The sequence below is a fragment of the Physeter macrocephalus genome, chromosome 14 (assembly GCF_002837175.3).
Source record: "Physeter macrocephalus isolate SW-GA chromosome 14, ASM283717v5, whole genome shotgun sequence".
NCBI classification, from domain to species: Eukaryota; Metazoa; Chordata; class Mammalia; order Artiodactyla; family Physeteridae; genus Physeter; species Physeter macrocephalus.
The window spans coordinates 65892048-65910779 of record NC_041227.1 but is presented as its reverse complement, the minus strand read 5'-3'; the positions used below and the strand labels follow the sequence as shown (position 1 = coordinate 65910779).

The following is an 18732-nucleotide window of genomic DNA, read 5'->3' as shown; positions in this document are numbered from 1 at the left end:
AGCTAGAGACACTTTAAGAGGGAGGACCTTGCTCCCTGTAGGAGTCCTGGAGCGATTGGCCACAATTAGTGTTCTGGCAAGATGCCAAAGCAGAGGTTGACAGAGCAGGGGCCTTTGCCAGATATGGGGCTAGAACTCGGGCTTCCCAAAGTAAAGTGAGAGACTCCGGCCAAAAGTAGACCTTCCTTTCTTTCTTGTCATTTAAACGAACATTCACGCCACTGTCTCTGACCTTGACGACTATTTATGTATCCTGTCTTCAGACTTGATTAACCAGCAGAAGATAAGAATTAGCAGTGGATTCTGGTGGCCATCTGGTCAACCAGATGCTGCTACCCAGGCAGGCCTGGTACCCTCATGAGTATGCCATGGGATCCATCCCTTTGCCTAAGCCAACAGCGTTGGAAGCAATCCTGATTGGACAAAGGAGGAGGAGATCTACTTGGCACCCCAGCAAGGCTGAGGCTGCAGACCCTGGGGGATTCAGGACTCAGGTAAGGAGCCTCCCTAGCTATTCACCAGCCTTCCCTCCACATCTCTAGCCTCATTTGTCACCCTCTTCCTGTTCCCACTGGAAATTTTGACCAGTCATTTGGTAAAACATCATGTTGAAGGGTTTGTAGAATTTCCGCAGTCTGTGGATCACATCGGGGTCGATGCGGGGATGAGTCCGACCTTTGCTCTTGCCTAAGCACCTGGGGGCGCTGCTGTCTTCTGGCTTCTTTAGGCAAGGGAACCCCTTGGTTTTGTTGAAATAGAAATGTTTCTCAGTCACAACACGCTTGAGGCCTAGAAAATCCTGTACTTTGGCCATTTCCCCAGCGGGGTCCACTATGAGTCGCTCTCCGCTGACGAAGAGGATCTGAGAGAGGGGGAAATACTGGAGCCAGTTTTCCAGATGCAGAGCATAGATCCCTATTCGAATGGCGCTCCAGGAGGCATCGATCAGCCCTAGGGTCCTATTTTTGAAGGCCAGCACCTCGAAGGTGGGGATCTCGGGTTTCTTTGACAGTGTCTGGGTGTAATCGGAGATGGCCCTGGTCACGGGGTTTCTCACCACCACGATGAGTTTGATGTCCTTGGCCATGGAGTGGATGCGCTTGGGGGCCTCATTTGTCACAAAGTAACTTGGTGTCTTCTCCATGGTTAACTGCCCATCCAAAGTCTTAGGCATCACATTTCTGGAAGACGGAGGAAAACAGAAGAGTGGTTATTCCTGTCCAGAAATCACTGAACTTGCTGCACGAAACGTATGATATAAATAGCCCGGTGGGGAGCTACCCAATAAAATTCACGTACACTTGGAAGTTCTTTTTGGACTATATATCCCTCTATCGTTCTGATTATAGTATTATCAGAAAAAGCAGCATAAAGCTTGTGCAATTCATTCTTGGGACTCTTATACACCTCCATTTAAATTTCTGCTCTATCTCTTACCAGTTATGTTTAACCTAGATCGACTCTTAATTTCTCTATGTATTAGTTTTATAATCTCTGAAATGAAGATAATGATAGCACCTACTTCACACAGTTGTAAAAAGATTAAGGGAGTTAATGTTTTTAAAGCATTTAGCACAGAATCTGGCATGTGTAAGAGCTTAAAAAAATCAAGGATATGGTTGCTGTAGTGGCTTTCAGAAAGCGTTTGAGCTCAACAAGACCTCAAAGATGATCTAGTCCTGGGGTTGGCAAACTACTGCCTGCCTCCTGTTATTGTATGGCCCACAGCTAAGAATGATTTTTCATCTTTAAAGGATGGGGAAAAAAACAAAATGATAAGACTAAAATTTTGTGATGCATGACAATTACATGTAATTCAAATTTCAATGCTTATAAATAAACTTTTATTGGAACATGGCCACACATTCCTTTTTGTACTGTCTGTGGCTGCTTTTTGCACCTACATCAGCAGAGTCGAGTAGTTGCAACAGAGACTATATGACTTGCAAAGCTGAACATAGTTCCTATCTGGCCCTTTAAGAAAACAGTTCTTGACCCCTAACCTAATCCAAAGGCATCTTTATGCAAATGAGGAAGCTGAAGCCCAGAGACAGGGAATCAGACAGGCTTTGTGACCTCAGCAAGTTGCATCACTTCCCTGAGCCTTATTATCCTCATCTGTAAAAATCCTAAAACGTACTTCAAGTTCAGTTGAGGATGAAACGAATGACATATAGCGTGACGTACAGCGTGACGTACAGTGTGACGGCATCTAGCAGAGAATTCGTTTTATACACGGGATTTCTTCTTTCTTGGCTCCCAAGGTCGCCCAGTGAGCCAGTGATAGATCCCACACCAGGACCCATATCTCTTGGTTTCCTTACCAAGGTTGCTTCTCCAAACCCACCCCTCCATCCATGTTTGCCTTCAGAGTGGCCTTGTCTTACTTGGGAACTTCAAGAGATTAAAGGAGTTTGATGTACTTGTACCTGTCGGTACAGCAGGCCATCTGCCACCATGTGCTCCATCCATCTCCATTAAGTCTATGCACTGCACTTCCGAGCCTTGCACCAAAGTGGTACATTTAGGATTACACAAGACCTCTTTGTTATGATGACATGCTTTTAAATGTCTCAGCTAATAAAACTTAATACAGACGAAGATCCCTCAGCTTCCCCTACCATAATTAAATGTATTTACTATCGCGTGTGTGGAGAAGGAAGGATTCTTCTTTTATCTCTAATTCACATGCTCTGTCAATAATTAATTGCTACTGGGTTTTGAGCTTTCTCCGCAAGCACTTTTATTAGGCAAGACGCACTCGCCTCTTGCCTAATGTAGAGAAATTCACATGGAGTTTGATGTTGTTCATGCATAATGGTTGGGCAGCGAGGAGTTTTCAGATCAAAGCAATAGCCCTGGTCATAAATAATCATGCTCATCTTGAACTGATATTATCTCCCCAGTATTTTGAAAGTTTTCAAGTCTGTGTGCCTGTTTGGCTCTTATCAGATTTAATTGTGATGTTTGGAGGGGCAGGGTTAAGGACCACAGTTTTAGGGGAGTCACATGTACCTGATCTAAGAGTTCTGACTACCTATGTCACCTTGACGGAGTGAGTAAACCCACACTGAATCTCCATTTCCTCATCTAAAAAAATAGGGTTGACAAGAGTCCCTCCCTTATGGGACTGTAATGAAGATTGAATGTGATAATGCAGGTAAATCACTTAGAATACTGTCCAATGAACGCCAGAATTTTAAAAGCTTAAGCCAGAGGCACAAGATCATTGGCACAGCAATTCTTAGAGAAGATAAGGAGAAAATATTTACGTTGGGCCAAATGGAAAAGCTGAACAACGTGGGAACTAAGGAAAACTGATCTAGAAAAGAAGGATATTCTGATTTAAGCCAGGGTCATCCACCACTCTTGCTGATCTGGAGACTGGTGAGCAATGGGGGAGCTGCTATTCGTTCAGCTGAAGTTGAAAGAATATACTGATCTCCTGCTTTTCTTTTAGTTGGAGAGATAGATTCTCTTCTTTTTATAGTAGAACTCATTTCATAGCATAAAAATATTAAATAAACGTTGATGCAAAAAATACTGAAGATAGATCCTTTTACGTGGCCTCTTCCGGATTTTTGCCCCTCAGATATATCCTGCTCCTTTTAATTTGCTGTATTTTTCTTTAGCAAGGAGCAGCTGCTAGGTTTTTCTTCTCATCCAGTCTCTGCCATTCACTTCTTAGACCTCAGTGTTTATTTTTACATTGACAAATTCATCTCCTTCACTTCAGCTAATTGTTACAGTCTGTCAAGATCTTTGGTGATCTCGAGTCTTTTATCTGAAGCATCTGAGATAAATGGTACCCAGCCTATAAGCCAGTGTGTATAGGAGTAATTATGTGACTAGCTCAGTGCTTGGTGCCAAAGGCAATGAGAGGAGCGGGGCTAGAGAAGGCAATGGAGAAGGTAGAGGGCAGCAGAGGCGCCTAAATGGCTTTGATCGTCATGTTACAGATGGCTTACACCATGCACTTGAGGACAGTTCCTGCATTTGGGGCACACGTGGTAAAACCATCTCATTAAGCCAAGATACAACTGTTGTTGCATGAGATACACAGGATTTTTTGCTGGTAAGAAGCTATCCAGTAGCTGCTCAAAATCAATGAAGTAGCAGTACCCCCTTTCCAAAAATGATTCTGAATCAGCTATATTCATTCATTCATACATTTGTTCCATAAATGCTCACTTCCATAAATGGCAATATACTAGTGAACAAAACAGAGAAGGTCCCTTCCCTGACAGAGCTTCCGGTGTAACTACTACATCTGATAAAAGGAGAGCTCTTTATAGCATCACATAAATAACTATTTTAATCAACAGAGCGGGTATCATTACTATTTCACTTTTAGAGAGGAGGAAACAGACTCAGAACCTAAAGATACTTTTTCGAAGTCTCACTGGGTGAGTATATCCTTGGTTCCTAAGCTCACTGGCCAGGCAAACACCCACCACCAGTTTCTGGCAAATAGCAGGTGCTGAACAAATATCTGTTGAACGAATGGATGAATAAACCATTAATCTCCTGTCCTAAGGCGAGGCTTTGTTGTGAAGGGTTTTGTTGTCCTAATCTGGTCATTTCTCAGGCCTTGTCCCCTTCACCAGTCTTCTCACCTGGGCCCACGACCCAGCAGCTGTTTCCGTATCTATCCTAGTGTCTCTCTTCCTAAAAGACTAGAGGGGGCAGTCTATGTGTAAGACCAACTTCTCCCAAAGTGGGCTTTGGATCTTGTCTCCCTCTACTTTCTCAGGAGTGATTCATCCCAAGTTTCCTTCTCTCTCCTGGTTTTAGGGAAGTTCTTCTCGACTGGGTCTGACGCTTTGACTGCCCGTGTTCTCACATCTTTATGTGCTTGAGGAATGGGGAGGAGACCAGTCACGCCACAGGGGAGTGAGCAAAGCTAAGGAAGTGAGAAAATAAGGTCAAGGGGTGGGGAGGGAAAGACCACAGGGGGTCTTACGGGCCATGGGCAAGACGCTGGGTTTTAATTCCATGTGTGATGAGAAACCAGTGAAGAACATGAAACAAGAGAACATAAAACTTATATTTTAAGAGATTTTTTTTCCCCCTGGCTGCTTTGCTGAGAACACACAGGCATGTGGCTACAGCAGAAGGAAGGCAGCCTGCCAAGAGGCCATTTCAGGAGAGCAGGTTAGAGATGGGGGTGGCAGGAGGGCAACCTGGGAAGAAGTGTTCAGGATTAGGATGCCTTTAAAAGGTGGGGCCAACAGCCCTTTAGGATGGGTGGGATGTGCGTGCAAGAGAGAGAGAGTATCATAGAAGACTCCAAGACTGTTGGCCTGAGCTAACGGGTAAGTAGTAGTGCAGTTTATTGACGTGGAGACAACTGAGAAAGGAGCCAGTTTCAGGGGAAGATACCAAGATCTGATTTTGGACTTGGAATCTGAAATACTCAAGTGAAGGAGTTGAGTAATCATCTTGATACAGGAGTCTGGAACCCAAGGGCGATCCCAGCGGGAGGTGGACATTTATATCACAAGTTCACGGTCCACCTGCCAGAAAGTAGGGCGAAGGAATGTCAGATTCTCTTCACCTTCACTAGTGGAAGCTGGGACCTAACCTTTGCCTATCTGGGGAGTTCTCCTGAATAAGGAAAAGCATTCAGATGCCGGTGTGCAAAACAAATGTTTAAATTCCACGGCAAAAATTTTCACTAACTCCTTTGAATTTCCAGGGTCTTTGATAACTTCCTGCATTACAGAGCTTAGGATAATGTCATAATAGGGTTGGTTCCCATGCCCTCCACGGCTAAGCTCAGTTTCCGGAAGCCATGGGCAATGTTTTATTCACCTCTGTATCCCCAGTGCCTGCCGCGTGGCAGCTGCCCCATAACTATGCGTGGTTATTAGATGAATGAACGAATGACATACGAATGAAAACATGATCCCCAGAAGTCAGGAGAATTGGGGCAGTTTGGAGGGCTCCTCTAAGTAGGTTTCCCTCACGTGGGGATCAGTGTTTCTGAATTCCAAGCCATCCCTCATCTGAAGGGCCCTGCACTGCAGTGTGTACCATATGGTGAGAAAACACTGCATCTGGGCTTGGAACGGCTCGTTAACAGTATCTGGGGTGCTCAGAGCAGCCGTGACATCAGCGTCAATGCACAGTCCTGAAGCGCGAATCATCCCGCAAGATCACACAGCTGCTCTCACAACCCCAAATGTTTACGAGACACGATCCAACTCGCCCGCCCTCCACCACCTCCGCTCTGCTGGTGGGGGAGCTGGGCTGAGCACACGCCCCATCTGGATACAGGTCAGCATCCAGGGCTTCATGGGAAACAACGATAACAGCGATCCTGCAGTAGTTATCATACGCCACTTATCCAGTGCCCACTCTGTGCCGTTTGGTGGTTGAGAGTTCAAACTCTGACGCCAGATCAATGTCTCCAAGCACGTTCAGACACCGGGCTCTACAGCCCGGTGGTTAAGAGTATAGCCTCCAGATGCACCACATTTGGATCCACTTATCAGCTATACGACTCCGGGCAAATTACTAACCCAAGTAATTTGTGTCTCAGTTGCAGTAGCTGGACAACAGGCGTCACACTGATAATACCCATTTCATAGGGATTTTGTGACGACGATACGAGTTAATGCCTGAAAGAGTGCCTCACAGAGAGTAGGCTCGCAATACATTAGCCGTGAATTCTTAAAACGACTTTCTTAAGAAGGTATTACTACCTTCACCGCTTCAGAGGTCAGGAAACTGAGGCTCAGCGAAATTGATCTGTTAGTCCAAAGTCACAAGAGGCAGAGTTGAAATCCAACCCCAGGTCTGTCGTGAACTTTAGCCAGAGCTCTTAGTTACTGCCTGGCGATACTTAACCAAATGACAGAGGCTCAACAAGGTTACAGGACCGGCCCGAGGTCACTCTGCTAGTAGATGGCAAAGCTGAATCTTAAATTGAGTCTCATTATGTGTGTTGTAAAGGTGGGCTGTCACTGACTCACCACTGGGAGTTACAGGAACCCAGGCCAGAGGCCCCAGAAATTCTTGCCAGATCAAGCTCCACCATTCAATTTGCTACATCTCTCTCCGGGGCGTCATCAGTTGAAGCAAACGGACACCAACACTAATGCCGAGGGAGAAGGCAGTCACCTGTATTAGATGTAAAGAGCCCACTCTCCCTGGAAGGGTTAGCAGCTGAGCTTGCCTTTCGCTTGCCTGAATCAGAGGTATGTGGGCACCACACATTTTCCCAAATGCATTACCCAGTGGGATAAATGGTGCATAAATGAGCAATATTTTCCGAGGCCTCCAGATAAACTGTTAAGTCAAGAGAATGGTGGTTAGAGCCAGGGCATGAGGTAAGGCTGTTTCTTCTGCATTGAGGAAAGAAACTCAGAAATTCAACCGGGCGCCTGCTACTTGCCAAGCATCGAGACGGGCAATTTCACATATTATTCTGGCTGAACCGCACGAGTAGCATACAATTCACTGAGCCCATTACAGAGATGTGGAAACTGAGTCAAATTTACAATAAACCCTGCTCAGGACTACTTTTCGGCCTCATTCTTCTGGAAAGTTCATGCTGATTTTCAAATCCAAGTTTATGAATCCTGGAATCCCTGAAGATGAAAAGTCAAACCCTTTGGAAACCACATTTCTTATGTAAAGACCCAAGAAAGGCAGCCTTTGCCAGGGCCATACGGCTAAGGACCAAACTGAAGGCGAGAAAGAAGGGATCCTGAGCTATAGCTCTGACTTAAGAACTAACTTGCCGAATGCATTTAGGACAAAGATTTTTCCCTCTCTGGACCTGTACCATGGAAGGGCTATGTTAATATGAATTCCCTCATTAATTCCAACGAGTGTTTGCTGGTGCTTATTATGTCGGGTATATAGTGATGCTAAAGCAGGCATGGTACCTGCCCTGCAACAGACTGCGAGTTCTTTGAAGGACGCACCTGAATTTCCCATTTTTGTAAAGCGGTCTGTGCTTCAGATGGGGTATCTCTGTTGTGGGGAGAGGTCTCTTTTCAGAAAAAAATCACATCTGCCACCAAGAGGGAGAAGGAGGTGACAGAAAAGTGTGGGCAGAGGAGAGGAAAGGAGGGAGAGAGCTGAAGCAAAGGATGAAGGCAACTAGAAGCGAGAGGAAGGAGAAATGAAGACAAGAGGAAGGAAAGGAGTGAGGAAGGACGAGGGGGAGGAAGGAGCTGGGCTTTGAGGAAACACAAAGAATTTGAAAAACTGGAGAAGAATGAGGAAAGCATTCCAGTTGTGAATGACACATGACCACACTGTGGGAGAAAAGAGCAAACCCAGATCTCAGGCACTTTTGTGGTTTTAAAGTTTGTGCCAGGCAAGTACAGATATTTTAGGATCTATTGAAAGAAAAAGAGAGAAAACCATTTATCTGTTCATTAATTTGGCAACTGTCGTGTGCCAGGTACATTAGGAGATGAAATGAAGAGCAAGATGTGTCCTGAAGAAGTTCACATCTTCTGAAAGAGTAAAAATAGTCTGTGAGGTCTCCCCTTGTCTCTGAGGATTCACGGAGTTCCATGAGTTTCAGGTAGAGAATCACTGGCTGAGGGTCGACTTGACTCCAGAATCCACAATCACGTCCTTCAGAAGCTTGTCAGTGGGTGATCATCCTGACAAAGGCGGGTGGCTCAGCGTTTGACTTCGGGGTTCCATCTCTGAACCACAACTGGCTTTAGCAACTCATTTCATGTCTTTTATCCTCAGTTCCATCATCTGTCAAATGGGTATAATAGCATCTCCTCCTCATTCAGAAGAAAAGGTATCAGGCATCCTGGCACAGAGCAAGTATTGGTAAATGTCCCCCCTTGTTATTGCTGCTGGTGTAACGTAGCACATAGTAGGTACAAACAAATTTATTTGTTGAATGAGTGAAGGAGACCAGCCTTGCTTAAATTCTGAATCTAAATGCCTATTACTGGTTGCCTAATACACACCCCTCCGTAAATGATGATCCTGATTCATGGAAACCCACCTCTCCAATGGGCATTGATATGACCCACGCTGAGAGCACCAAACAGATTTGTTTAGCATAGATTCCAGTGAATTCCTAGAAATCTCTTTCTCCTTGCTATCCCAGGGTGCCCAAGCACTTGGGAAGCTTCAGTGCTAGGCAGAGCTTGGCCACTTTATGGGGCCCATACCTCAAATGGCACAAATCCTAGGCTTGCTTTTATTTCTCCTTGTCATCCTTGGCTTTTCCCACTTCCCCCCCCAGGGCTTCAGAGTCAATAGACGACCATATGACAGAAGCTGACTTATTCATATGGTTTGATTTAGAAAACACATATGGACAAAAAAACAACTATGAATTTGACAGCCCCTTAAAATGAATTTGTGATTGAGTCATCACCACTGAATCTACATTTCTGAATGTGGCCATGTGTGCGCGTATGTGTGTGTATGAGATTTTTATTGATTTCGTTTATACTCAATGTTTGGTATCTATAGGGGTGTGAAGGTCCCCGCAACAATTCTCAAGCCCACAGGTTGGGAAGCAGGGTCCTAAAATCTAAACCTTTGCCTGCTTACAACCTCAGCTCCATCAGTGCCTTCTTACCCACAACTCTCCCTCCAATCCGTCCTCTCTTGTTATTGGACCACCTCACTCCAGAGATTCGAAAACAAGATGCTCCCTGATTTTGAATTCACAAGATTACGGCTCACTTCACCTGCCCCTGACTGGGGATTCCACCCGGAGTATCCTTCTCGGATCCTTTATTCATACACATTCAAAGAGTGTCCCACTGCAGAACCTCACACACCAACTTCTGTTAGCTGTTTTATTGTATTTTCTTTCCTCGGGCTCAGCGTTTCAAAGGGCAGGTGCCACCACTGAATGATGATTATGGAGGTGTCAGCGTTGTCTGCCTGGGCACCTTGTGCTCACCATTTAACAGACGGTGACAGGAGAGGGCTCCTCTCGGGAAGGCCCCATTGCAGGTCTCTCCACCGCACGCTGCACTCTCAGCTGGGTGTCTGCTCATCACTGCCTTGGGAATACGCTGCCAGCCCTGCTTCCTTCTCACCTGCCTCCTGCGGCTGAGCCAAGCCCTGCTTGCTCCTGCTGAGTCTGCCTCTGTCACCCTTTGCATGTCTCAGCCCTACTGTGTGGCTCTATCCTGGCTCTCGCCATCCTCACTCTAAAGGACTTTGGGAAACTTATTTAACCACCTCAAGCCTCAGTTTCCTCATACAATGGGTATCACAAGCAAGACCTATCTCAGAGCGTGTTTTATGAAGGTTGAAAGGGCCGGTGCTTATGATGCTGCTGTAGAATGAATGTGTGTGCCCCCCTCCACACAATTCATATGTTAAATCCTAACACCCAATGGGATGGTATTGGGGGTGTGGCCTCTGAGAGGCGATTAGGTCATGAGGGTGGAGCTCTCATGAATAGAATTAGTGCCCTTATGAAAGAGACCCCAGAAAGCTCCCTCCCACCTTCTGCCGTGTGAGGACATAGTGAAAAGATAGCCCTCTATGAGCCAGGAAGCAGGTTCTCACCAGGCAGTGAATCTGCCAGCATCTTGATCCTGGAATTCTCAGCTTTTAGAACTGTAAGAAATAAAATGTTTGTTGCTTAAGCCACTCAGTCTATGGTATTTTTGTTACAGCAGCCAGAATGAACGAAGGCTAAGCACGGTGCGTGGAAGGAATTAACTGCTGAGTACAAGTGTTAATTATTGTTGCTATTATATATGAATCCTGTTTACTCACTGTGCATTCACAGAGAATGCCATCTTACGACCTGTGCTGACCGTGAGGTTATTTCATGTTTATCTCATGTGCATCCTTAAAACAAACTTTGTTTTTGTAAATAATTTTTCCGTGTCTCTTCCTTGTGATGCAAGGAATCTAATCGGCTAGACCGATATATATAAATAATAAAGCACTGCATGTTTTATTGGTGGAAGGGCTGCTCAGGTCGACTCATGCCTGGCCATGGAAACTTGTTAAATAACTCGATCAAGATGGAGGCATCCATGCATATGAAGGACAGATGTGAATGGTGCTGTGAAGAACAATATTTTGTCACACGGCCAGGCACCAACTCTATAGTGTTGAAGGAAACTTGTTCTCTCCACCAACAGAATGCAGCCCAGAAACCCCCCCTTTTCCCTACACTTGGCCAGGATGGCAGGACCTCCTCTCCTACAAAGTGCCCAAGTAAGAGCCTTCCAGGTGTGTCCTTGAGATATTTCCTTCATAAGGTTGCATCCCCAAATCAAGATCTCTAGCTTCGATGATGTAAAGCACAATCATAAATTAATCAGTGTACCCTACTGTGCCTGTATTTAGACCTGACTTTCACAGCTTGGGGCTCATGAAATAGTAAACAGATTTTCAAACCCATCCATCTGATCATATAACAGATGGAGAAATGACAAATAGGAAAGAAGATCAGTGCACACCTAGAAAGATATACACAAACAGGCACACATACTGTGCCCCAAAGATTGAAGATTCTAATATTATATCACACTGATCTCCTACGGAGTGTTTCTCTTTTTCTCTTTTTCACACACACACACACACACACACACACACACACACACACACACACACCTCTACTCTTCCCACAACTGGCTCCTTCTCATTATTCAAGTCTTGGCTCAAACGTCACCTACTCAGAGGGCAATCCCCTTCCCCACGCACCATCTAAATCACTCTCCTTCACACCAGCCTCTTTTGTTCACTTCCTAGAGCTTCTTGTTTTTTGACATTATCTTGTTTATGTGTTCATTTTCTTGTGTCTAGTCTGTCTGTCCTAAAGGAAGTAAGCTCTCAAGAAGGAAGAGAGTTTGGCACTTCTGTACACTGCTGAATCTCCAGCATCTCACTTAGTGCCTAGAATTGAGACATAGGTCTCAATAAATATTTGCCCAATGATGGAAGAGATGAAGGAAAGAAGGGGAAAAAAAAAGCACAGTTGGAAAGAAGAGAAGGGAGAATAAAGGAAAAGAGGAAGGAAGAAAGGAAAGAAGGAAGAGAGGGAGGGAAGAAGGGAAGGAGGAAGGATAGGAGGAAAGAAAGTCAGGAAGAAGGATGGAGAGAGCTGGCTTCTTCCCGTCATTCAGGTCTCATCTTAAATGTCTGGCTTTGGATTATTATGAAAGCCACTAGCCATATGGAACGATTTAAATTTAAATTAATTAAAATTAAATTGAATTAAAGATTTAATTTCTCAGGGACAATAGCCACATCTCAAGTGCACAATAGCTACAAATGGCCAACGGCTACTGTGCTGGAGGTACAGCTCTAGTATATTCCATCATCACGTAACATTCTATTGGACAACGCTGGTCTGGTCCATCAGCTATGATTTTTGTGACATCAACATACCACTCAAAAGTCATCTCTCAGAGAGGCTTTCCCTGATCATTCTATCAAAAATCATGCCTGCTCCAAGTTACTGTCTATCCCATTGTCTGGTTTCCCTCCTTGTTCACGCCGTGTGGCATTGGTCGAGATTTGGAATTATCTACTTTACTTACCAGTTCACATGATTTCTGATGCCCTTCTACCTGGAACTGAACTCTGCAATGCCAGAACTTTGTCTTATTCACTAGGTACTATATCTGTCTCTAATGGAGCATTGTATATAATAGGTACTTAATAAATGACAATGAATGAATGAATGACCCGTCTGGATGCGCACATTTACATTTTTACACATTTTACACATTTTACTCATTTCATGCATCCATGCAGCAAGACAAGGGAAGTGAAGTGAGGTCTAAGCTGGTGGTAGGTGGGCCTCCATCTCTTCACCACCAGCTGGTGAGAAGGTAGAAAAGGCTGAGTGCTGACGTTTCCTCTTGCTCACGGCCCACCCCCCTTCACTGAGGCTCTACACATCTTGCCAGACTTCTCAGGGGCTGGACTCAAGCGTCCTAGCCAGGCTCTAGCACCTAGGGGCGGGAGCCTTGGGAAAATCCAGGTCCACGAAGCTGTGCTGCTGGCTGGCTGGGGAGGAGGACATCCAAAGTCACAGCCTTTGCTGGAGGTCTGTTGCCTACAAACTTCTTCCTCTCACATCTATCCACAATGATACTGCAGTCATGGTACCAACATGTTAAGAAAGCTCCATTCTTGGAGGATGTTCTCAGGGGGAATGAATATTCCCTTGCTGTTCTCTTTTTACGTTCCTCCCTAGACCCTCTCACAACAGTCCTGGCAGAGTAAGATTCTGCTTATGCTGAAAGATCCCAGAGAAGCAGGACACTGTCCCCATGTGACTGTGGATCTCATCTCCTGCCTGGACTCTCCTCCTGGTCTACAGAATTTTTGGTCCCCTTCCGGAGCTCAGTACACATTCGATATGCTGCCTTGGGAAACAAGCTTCCTCTTTACTTGTCAACCTGTGTGGATGTGTTCTTAATAAGCCTCCAACCTGTGTGCCTTGAATTGGGTAGATATGCTACTCCGATTCCAGGGGAACCAGGTGTTTCCCTTTCTAGGTCCAGATGGCTGGCTTAGTTGCAGAGAAACATAAATACCACTGATTCCTCTCCAGATAGATGTTCCCCACTGCCTAGAGCTCCCCATCTGCCTTCAGTCACCCCTGACCGTCTTTCACCATTAGTCTCATAGCTTAGTCCTCCTGAACAGAGCCCTGTGTCTTCGTGTGAGTACGTTGACACAAATAGTATACTACCCTATGCAGCATTCTAAAATTTGGGTTTTTGCTCGGTGCTTTGTGACCACCTAGAGGGGTGGGATGGGGGGGTGGGAGGGAGACGCAACAGGGAGGAGATACGGGGATCTATTTATACATATAGCTGATTCACTTTGTTATAAAGCAGAAACTAACACACCATTGTAAAGCAATTATAGTCCAATAAAGATGTTAAAAAAAATAAAATAAAATGTGGGTTTTCTACTCAAGAATACTTCTTGATCTCTACGTCTGTGTCTCTATTTCTGCTTTGCAAATAAGACCATCTATATATATGTATACGTATAGCCGATTCACTTTGCTGTACGGTAGAAACTAACACAACATTGTAAAGCAACTATACTGCAATAAAATTAATTTTCAAAAATTAAAAAAGAATACTTCTTGAGATTTTCCCTTTTCAGTTCACTTCCCATTTTTTAAACGGATGTTGCATTCTATAGCATATGCAAACCACAGTTTATCTAGCCATTTCCCTGTAAAGGGTCCTTGGATTTTCATCACTTTTCCATGATGACAAAGAAGGCTAACGTGAGCACCTTTGCACATGCCTCTCTTTGTACGCACCCGTTTGGGTATTTTCCTAACGCAGCCCTACAGAAGCTGGGTTGCTGGGTCGTGGGAGTTTGTGTCTAAAGGCCATAATAGATACTGGCACATTGCCCTCCGTGGTGGTCATGCCAAATTATGCTTCCACTCATACTGTGTGAGAATACCCCTGTTCCCTCACCAGCTCCTAATGGTGCTGACCCTTTTTATTTCACCAACCTGGTGATAACCATCCTTCAGGACTCAGCCCACATGCCCTGTTTTCCCCAGGATGACAAGTCACTTCCCTGCTGTGGACTCTGCTGCGTGGTCTATTTCTACCATTGACTCATCCCACAACATGGCACATATGTATGTCTTTGTCTTCTTTATCAGACTCTGAGCAACTCGGGGAAAAGGCCAAAATGGCTCCCAGGAAACGCTTGCTTGGTTGGACCAGATTAAACCCCTGCTCTTTCCAGATGCTATAACAGACCTTTGCCAGGAATGCTTGTGCCCCTGGCAGCACCAGAAACAGGTGGAGTGTCATGTGAACTTTGGGCACTGAGAAATAGCGATGGGAAAATAATCTATGCAGAAATGAGTGTGACTGGGTGCAACCAAGCAGAAATAAGGGAGGGACAAAACTCGAAGGAAGGGTCTGCTGGCAAGAATAAACTGTAGCCAGGCCCTGCTGACCCCTGCACGTCAGCTCGGTGAGGAACGCTGTGCTCTGGCCGCAGCCCTGCCGTGCGCCCCCTGCACTCTGCATTTTGGCCTCTTAGAATTATCTTGCCATTTCCTGGAAACAATGGATTGTGTCGTATCTTAGATTTTGCATATGATGTTCCAACTTCCTGAAATACCCCTTCCTTCCTGCCCACTGACTGGTGGAGCCCTTGTTCATGGCATGCCTGATCCAAAGCCCTCCTCCTCTGTACAGCTTCCCTGGAACATGTATAATATAATATAGTATAGTATAATATAATATAAATATAAATATATCATAAATATATACCAACCCATAAATTACTGATAGCGTTGCATCTATCTGTGTGAAGCTCCCCACCATCTCAAACATTCCCGGATGTTGTGCCAGAGGGGTAGATGAGAGAAAGAAAGAGGAAGAAGGGGAGGAACAGTGAGTACGTGAGCATTCTGGAAAAATACCACATTGGTAATTAGATGGTCAGCCTGGAAACTATTCTCATCATTTCTGCTAATTGACTGACCAAAACCAGTCTTGTGACCCCCACCCACCCACAAGGGAACAAGAAAGCTGAGAGTTACTAGAGAAATGACCTAAAGACTAAAAAACCCACTCTCCTGAATTTTGAGTTTGTTATTCTCTTGTGTGTGGGTATATCATGTGTTGCATTTCTAAACAATATGCTGTTTAGTTTTGTTGGTTTTTTTTTCAAAATGGCATAATACTCTAGTCTTCTGTTAATTTTTTTAAAACTTAAACAATATCTTTATAAAATCTATTAATGCCATTGCATTTACTGTTAGTGACTCCATTTTCACTGCTGTATAATATTCCATTGTGTGGACATGGCATTATTTATCCATTTTTTCTGATGATGGACATTGGGGTTGTTTGCTTTATGAACAATGCTGCTATGTAAATTCTTGTACATGCCTCCTGGTATAAAGGGGAGGAATATCTCTTGGGTATTTTCCAAATAATGGAAATGCTGAATCATGAGCTCTGAGATGCTTACTCTTATAAGATAATGGCGCTTAAGTTATATTCCCTCCACCTGTGCAGAAGAGCTCACATTCATCCTCCTTGTGACTTAATGTCTGCTACTGTCTTACTTTGAATTTCTCTCAGTTTGGGAGATCTTTTTCACTTATTGATGATTTGTGTTTCCTCCTTGGTGAAATATCTGTATCTTTTGCCCATTTTCCTATTGGATTGTTTTTCTTTTTTTATTTATAGGGGTTCTTTGTATATTCTGGGTACTACTCCTTTGTTACGTAGATTGCAATGATCTTCTCCCAGTTTGTGGCTTACCTTATGACCTTCTTTATGTGTATTTGATGGTCAAAAGTCTTAATGTTAAAGTAGTTTAATTTACCACTCTTGTGGCTAGCATTTTTGTTTCTTATTTAAGAAATCCTTCTCTACCTGAGAATGAATATATATATATACAGGTATATATGGGAATTGAAGGAAAAAATTATGTGACTCTCTGGGAGAAACCTGTTCTAAGCAGAGGAAACAGTTAGTGCAAAGGTCCTGGGGTAGGAGGGTTCTGAGTGTGCACAGAGGCAAGGTGGAGGCCAGTGGGACTGCAGACCACAGCAGAAGATGAGATTAGAGAGGTAATGGGAGGCCTGATGATGAAACTTCATTCTGAGTGTGATGGGAAGTCCTTGGAGTTTTTTGTTTTTGGGATTTTTTTGTGGTACACGGGCCTCTCACTGTTGTGGCCTCTCCCGTTGTGGAGCACAGGCTCCGGACGCGCAGGCTCAGCGGCCATGGCTCACGGGCCTAGCCACTCCGCGGCACGCGGGATCCTCCTGGACCGGGGCACGACCCCGTGTCCCCTGAATCGGCAGGCGGACTCTCAACCACTGCGCCACCAGGGAAGCCCTCCTTGCAGTTTTTTGAGCAGAAGACTAAGTGTCATGATCTGAATTGTAATTTTCCAGGACCACTTTCCACAGATGAATTGGAATTGACTGCACAGGGATTCAGAAGCTGGGAAGCTCTGAGGAAGCGATTGCAGCTGTCCATATAAGAGATGATGGTGGGAGTGATGTAGTGGGCAGAGTCTGGGCATACTTGGAAGAAAGAGCTAATAGAATTTGCAGATGGATTATATTTGGACTGTAAGGGGAATGGGAGGTGTCGGGGTGACTCCAAGGCAACAGCCCTGAGCAACTGGGTTGGAGGAAGACATTGAGAGAAGATCTGGGTTTAGAGTGGGGGAAGATCAGGAGCTCTGCTTCAGATACGTTACGCTTGAGATGATTTTAGACATCCAGATGGAAATGCCAGGTAAGCAGTGAGTCTGGAAGAGATCTGGGTGGAGAAATATTTGAACGTTGCCGACATACACAGATGGTATACACCTTTGTGTAGACAAAGGTGAGGAAAGGTCCAAGGACTGAGCCTTGCGACACTTCTACATTCATCTCTGGGGTTGGGGGTGTGGGGAGATGGACATGCCAGGAGATGAGCCTGGGAGAGCAGGTGTCTCCAGATGGACAGGACATTTCTGTCCCAGCTGTGTGCTAATTTCTGCATCCCAGACCTGTGATGCACTGCCAGGGTACCAGTGCCATGCCCAGTTGCTCCCTCCCCTCTCCTCCTCTACCCCTAGACGAATTACTAGTGCCAGTTAATGTTTGCTCTGGCTCATAAATCCATAATGCCTACCACACAAACCTCAACGGCCTGTAATTGAGACTCACAAACATGCAGAAAAGACTGTGTGCGTGGAAGGTATAAATGATGCTGTCACCCGAGGCTGCTGCAGGAAACAGGGCCACCGACATGGTGACTGCATTCTGCATTTACTACCTAAACAGCCTGCTTCCCTTTGCGCTGCCACCCTGGAAGGTAGAGGAAATTAGCTGTAAATATTTTACAGCTGGTAATTTGCAGGAATAAATCACAGCTCGTTTTGCCAGAGAGTCAATGGAATGAGCCTGAGTTTCTTTTTCTTCCAGGGGTTGTTTGTGACGTCATCTTCCTGGTTTCATCCTGCATTTAACTTAGTCCTCAGCATGTTTATGTCTTTGCAGTGTAAGTTATTCTGTGTCTCCTGGATGGGCAGGAGTGGTGGGATGGGGGTGGGGTGGAGAAAGGAAGCAGGATTTCTCTTAGTGCTCCAACACTGGGGCCCACTGGGTACCAATGCTCATCAATCAGCAATTTATTCATTCATATAGTAAGCAATTTCTGACTGATCACTGTATACCAGATGGTCTGCTAAGTCCTAGAAGATGAAGATCAGTATTACCCGTCCCTGTCATCAAGGAATTCCACAGCCTATTTGGGAAATCCCTGACAATACCTAAAACGTACTCATACCAACAAATGTTCGGTATAATATTTACTGAGATCTTACTATATGTTCCAAGGGTTTTACAAAATTAAATCCATTTGCTGTGCAAAAGCTTTTAAGTTTCCTTAGGTCCCATTTGTTTATTTCTGTTTTTATTTCCATTTCTCTAGGAGGTGGGTCAAAAAGGATATTGCTGTGATTTATGTCATAGAGTGTTCTGCCTATGTTTTCCTCTAAGAGTTTCATAGTGTCTGGCCTTACATTTAGGTCTTTAATTCATTTTGAGTTTATTTTTGTGTATGGTGTTAGGGAGTGTTCTAATTTCATTCTTTTGCATGTAGCTGTCCAGTTTTCCCAGCACCACTTATTGAAGAGACTGTCTTTTCTCCATTGTATATTCTTGCCTCCTTTATCAAAGGTAAGGTGACCATATATGCATGGGTTTATCTCTGGGCTTTCTATCTTGTTCCATTGATCTATGTTTCT

At 44.7% G+C, this 18732-nt stretch overlaps 1 protein-coding gene across 1 annotated transcript in view; it reads right to left on the bottom strand.

Annotated features, from left to right (window-relative positions):
• Positions 1–544: 544 nt before the first annotated feature.
• HS3ST4 (heparan sulfate-glucosamine 3-sulfotransferase 4) overlaps positions 545–18732 on the bottom strand; it is a 384854-nt gene continuing 366666 nt past the window's right edge. The window contains exon 2 of the mRNA XM_024123596.1: positions 545–1181. Within this exon, the coding sequence (XP_023979364.1) occupies positions 545–1181 (637 nt within the window). The remainder of the gene's footprint in view (positions 1182–18732) is intronic.